Source organism: Austrofundulus limnaeus, unplaced genomic scaffold, assembly GCF_001266775.1.
Source record: "Austrofundulus limnaeus strain Quisiro unplaced genomic scaffold, Austrofundulus_limnaeus-1.0 Scaffold94, whole genome shotgun sequence".
Classification (NCBI taxonomy): Eukaryota; Metazoa; Chordata; class Actinopteri; order Cyprinodontiformes; family Rivulidae; genus Austrofundulus; species Austrofundulus limnaeus.
In genome coordinates, this window is record NW_013952496.1 from 1,007,769 (window position 1) to 1,013,041 (window position 5,273).

Sequence of the window (5,273 nt, forward strand, 5' to 3'; positions counted from 1 at the left end):
GGTCAGGACTGTGCAGTTTACACTCATCTACAGGCCAGGACTCTGCAGTTTACACTCATCTACAGGCCAGGACTCTGCAGTTTACACTCATCTAGCACAGGACTCTGCAGTTTACACTCATCTACAGGCCAGGACTCTGCAGTTTGCATTCATCTACACATTGGGACACTGCAGTTTACACTCATCTGCAGGCCAGGACTCTGCAGTTTACACTCATCTACAGGCTGAATTCACATGAAACTCTCAGACTGAAGAAGTCTCTTGGAGAAGAGACAAAACGTTTCATTAAAGAAGAACCCGTCCAGAGGACCTACTTATAAAATTTAAGTATGAAGAAAACACAGTAGAGGCATCATGAAGACCAAGGAACTCTCCACACAGGTCAGTGACAGAGTTGTTAGGAAGTACGAATTAAATTCATTTAATCTGAAGGATTTTTTTGGAACTTGTAAACAAACTTTAAATCTAAATTTAATACTTGTGTTACTTTGTAAACTAGTGGCTTAAATATTATTCAGAATGAAGATTAAATTAAATACCTATTTGAGCACGCATACACAATTTATCTTCTAAATACTTTGTTTAATATTTTAATTGTTTTACTCTGGGTTATGATTGCACATTTACTTAAAAGATAAACTTCGTTTTGCTTCTTTATTTTGGTCACAAACACGTGTATATGAAAGAAAACCACTTTTTTCTGCAACCCTTCATCAGCTGAAGCTGTTTATTCTGAGGTGAGTCTTGCAAACTGAGCTGTCTGACTTCAGAGTTTCCACGAGGCCCTCTAGTGTCAGCCGAACACGTTTTTATATTTCCATCACTCCCTAATTTTGCAGCCAGTCCCACTGGCTCCTGTCCAAATGTCCACATCTCTGTGAGCTCGCATCAAGCTCTCCCATCTGTGACCAATTAAAGGCCCTTACATGGATGCCACTGGATGGGAGCTGATCTCAGTTTGCAGCAAAAGTGTCCAGGCAAACATTTTCAGCCAGTCCTCACTGCATTTCCATCCCTGCCATCTTTTTTTTTTTCAGTCACGTTCCCTTGATCCTGCAGCCAGAACCAGTCTGCCCACTTCAAATGTGTTTGATTGGTAGCTCTGTCAGGAGAGAAGCATTTCCTTCCCTCATTTCGAGGTCAGTACCTAAGTACACTGCTAACAGTGAGCAGGGACCACTCACACTCTTATTGATTTACCTGGCGGCACATAAGGTCCACAGGCAGTGTGCTTGTAAAAGCCCACTGGTGTTATTTCTAAAGGGGTAGCGTGGTTTGGGAAGTTTTCTGTAAGCTACAGGTGGAAGAAGATGATTTCTTAATTAAGCTGGAAACCGATTCAGTTCTCAAACTTGAACAAAATGGCAAAATCTATTGCAGTTCTGTATAAAGTTAAGGAGTTATTTATGCAATAATTGTTCCGCATTCGATTTATTGCGTAGAAGTCTGGGGAAATGCATGTAAAACCATTACTAATCCTATTTTTATTTTACAAAAAAGAGCCATAAGAATTATTCCAAGAAAGCCTTACTATCACCCTTCTAATATATTGTTTCATCAATTAAAATTGCTAAAATTTCATGAGTTGGTTGATTTTAACATTCTGCTGGTTATGTATAAGGCTCATAGAAATGTGTTGCCATCAAACATCCAATCACTTTTTGTTAAGAGGGAAAGCTGCTTTAATTTAAAGGGACTACACGTTTGTTAAACTTGATACCTGCTGTCTGGTAAGATACAATATCAATAGTTTCAGTAATTTTGACTGTTTCAAAAGCGTATCAGTGTGTTCCAAATAATTGGCTTTGTGTATAGTCCTTATTTGGTCCTTAAAGTAATATATTTTTTAAAATCCAACTGGTTCATGGGATGTTTTGCTAACAGACACACAGTGTTGACTGTAATAGTAACTGCAATGTGTTACAAACATACCTGGTTAGTGTTTGGGATGACTCTCAGCTACTACCACACAAAAATCTTTACTCGGTATCTGTAAAATTAGCTAATTTGTAACCGTTTTTGTGTTTTCTAAAGTTGCCTTGGCTGTAATTGCCATCTTGAATAAGCCCCCCCCCCCAGATAATATATTATTTTTATGCATGCTGTGACTGAACCATAAGTTATTACAGTCCTATTAGAATAAACTGAAATCCATGGATGTAAAAAATAGAAGTTACGCTCTGGCGCCCTCTTGCGGCAGCGCAGCGCAACTGCGTCCCTCCTACGTCATACAATAATAAGGAAGTACAGCGATCAAACAAACGACACGAGGATTTTCTGATACTTGTCTTCTGTTAGCTGTATAAGAAAGAGGAGTGTAATGAAACAGACACTAAAATAACAAAGTTTTATTTTAAAATTTATTTATTTTTAGTCTCTGTTTCTAAAGAAGCTGGATGGAGAGGTACTCCCACCTGAGTGTCATCGGGGAAGGGTCTTTCGGCAGAGCTTTGTTAGTAAAATGCAAAAGCACTCAGGAAAAATATGTGCTCAAGGAAATACAGCTGCCAAAGGTATGTTTAAACAAAATCAGCCACGTGGCCTGCATGAGGTTTGTCCTCACCTTTGCTGAGAAGATGTAAATAGAAAAATTAACCTCAGTGTTTTTATTTCAGCAATATTTACATAATAAACCTGAAACAAACTGATGTGCTCTGTGACTAACACATGTAGCAGCTGCCCACACACTGAAGCTGTCTGTTTTTATGACTGTAAACATAATTAAAGCACTCGTTTGATTTGTTTTTAATAGAACCAGTCCAAGTTGGAGGAGGCGAGACGAGAAGCCATCCTGCTGTCCAAAATGAAACATCCTAATATCGTGGCCTTCAGAGAGGCATTCGAAGGTAATCTCACAACACAACGCCTCCGCCTTTAAAGCCTATTACGAGATATTTTTGGCAGATACAGTTAGTAGTGTTTGAACTGCTGAATGGGAAACGTGTTTGTGTTTGTTCAGCCGATGGCCTCCTGTGCATCTTCATGGAGTACTGCAGTGGAGGAGATCTGCTTCAGAGGATTCAGCGACAGAAAAACACCCAGTTTGGGGTTGAAAATGTATACGTGTGCAGCTAATTCTACTGTTATGTGTTCACCGTTTTGTTCCATATTAATTAATATAAAATGTTGGTTTTTTTTGTCAGATCTTGAAGTGGTTTGCTCAGATGTGTGCTGGTGCGCAGCATATTCACGATAAGAGAGTTTTGCACAGAGATTTGAAGTCCAAGGTAACGTAGTTTATACTGTATTTATCTATCTAATGGACATTTTTAACTCACCGTTAATAATGGTGCCAAAACAAAAGCACTGCTGTATGGGGCACCATGAATGTCACTAACACATTTTCATTATTTAGCTCTCTTTCTCAGATTTAAAAACTTTTCAATGATTTATTTTAGCTCACTGTTCTTACATTTTGCAATTTTTTTTAAACTGTAAATTAAAATGATAAAAAAATATATGTATCGATCAATGTAAAAATTAAACTTTAAATATTGAGGTTAAAGTATTTCAGAACGCAGCCTTTGCCGTTGGTGCTTGACTCTAGCTAAGCATGATGTCATCATCCTGCGACAAACAACGCTAACCGCTGCTAATGCTTTGAATGCTAATGACGATGGTTTTTAAAATCTAAAATTTAAAATGTGTTTATTAAAAAAAAACAATATGGATGGTACTTAAATTGCAGCTTGAACACCGTCCACAGCTGCAAGTTTGATGTCTTGAAGGGAAGCTTTATCAGCGTTAGCGGTTGCTATTGTCGCAGGATGATGATGTCATAACAAGGGTCGAGCACTGTTGGCAAAGGCTGAGTTCCATTACGAAATAGTTAAATGTAAACTTTAATATTTAGATTTAGATTTAATATTCTTGTTTATTTTTTAACATTTAAATTTAATATTTGGTGAAAATTAGCAAAATGTAAGAACGGTGAGTTAAAAAAATTTAAATAGTGGAAAAATTTTATCAATCAGAAAGTGAGCTAAATAATGTAAATGTGTTAGTGATATATTTTGGAATTTTATTTTACACTTGATACAGCATTCACACTGTTGTTTACAGTTTTATTTTCTTTTTCCTGTACATTTTTGGGCATCTCTTCCTGTTCTTTGGGCTGTTTTAGAATCAGAATCACATTTATTGTCATTATAATTTGCATCACAATGAAAGTGGATTTGCTGCTCCAAGGTGCTTGTTTTTTTAGACACAATAAAATAGCTTTAGCAGGATAGACAATAAAATAAAACAGACATGTTAAAATGAAATAAAGAGAAAAATGTGCATTATCCAAAAAAATAAATAAAATAAAATAGAAATCAAAGAATTTCTGTATATACAAGTGAAGAATAGGGAAATTTTACAGTATAATCCTCTTATTCGTTTGTAATATTGCACATGAGAGATGTTCCGAGAGTATTTCACTTGAGATATATTGCACACAGTTGATATTGCACATGGGGTTGAAGAACTGATCGTTTGCTGCCGTTATTTTTTATTGTTCAGTTCCCTGATGGCTCTTGGGAAAAGGCTGTTCCTGTTCCTCACTCATCTCTCACTTATACCTACTGTATTATTTTTGCTGTAACCATTCATATATTTTATCTTCTTGTTCCGCTCCTTCAGGAGATGGATGCTATGACTTTTAGTTTTTTTTTAAACCCCTGTATTAACATAATCGTTACCTTTACTTAAATAATTGCTTCCTATTAAAACACACTCAGACACCAGGACCTATTCTTGTAGCTGCTCAGATTTTTTTCCATGAGAAAGTTGCTAATTTAGTTTCCTGCCTGGTTGAATGATCGCTCACTTATACCCATCATTTTTGCTGTAGTTGGCTGCTCTTATATGCTTTGCCTCATATTAATTTGACCCCCCTCCCTCTCTCTCGTTCCCTCACCCAGAACATTTTCCTGACGGATGACGGTTCCGTGAAGCTGGGGGACTTCGGCTCTGCTTGTGTTCTGAACAGGTGCTTGCAGAGGGAGGGCGCCAACTCCTCAGAGCTCTGCTTCCTGTCGGTTTTAAATTTGACTGTGAATGTGTTGCAGCTCGAGGGCTCACGCTCAGGCGTACGTGGGGACGCCGTATTACGTGGCGCCAGAAATCTGGGACAGCAAGCCGTACAACAACAAAAGGTACGTCCCAACAACTGTGCACCGATTTGTTCCTCATGTTAAACAAGCAACGTCAGGATAAAACTAGAGCGGGTAAAATAAGTATTGAACACGTCACCATTTTTCTCAGTAAATATATTACTAGAGGTGCTAATG

The 5,273-nt window shown here is 37.7% G+C and overlaps 1 protein-coding gene across 1 annotated transcript in view; it reads left to right on the top strand.

Moving 5' to 3' along the window:
• Positions 1 to 2,253: 2,253 nt before the first annotated feature.
• nek3 (NIMA related kinase 3) overlaps positions 2,254 to 5,273 on the top strand; it is a gene marked incomplete in the record, with an annotated part of 10,960 nt that continues 7,940 nt past the window's right edge. Inside the window, 6 exon segments of the mRNA XM_014012760.1 lie at positions 2,254 to 2,513; positions 2,753 to 2,846; positions 2,960 to 3,057; positions 3,144 to 3,227; positions 4,905 to 4,972; positions 5,052 to 5,138. Of these exon segments, the coding sequence (XP_013868214.1) occupies positions 2,397 to 2,513; positions 2,753 to 2,846; positions 2,960 to 3,057; positions 3,144 to 3,227; positions 4,905 to 4,972; positions 5,052 to 5,138 (548 nt within the window).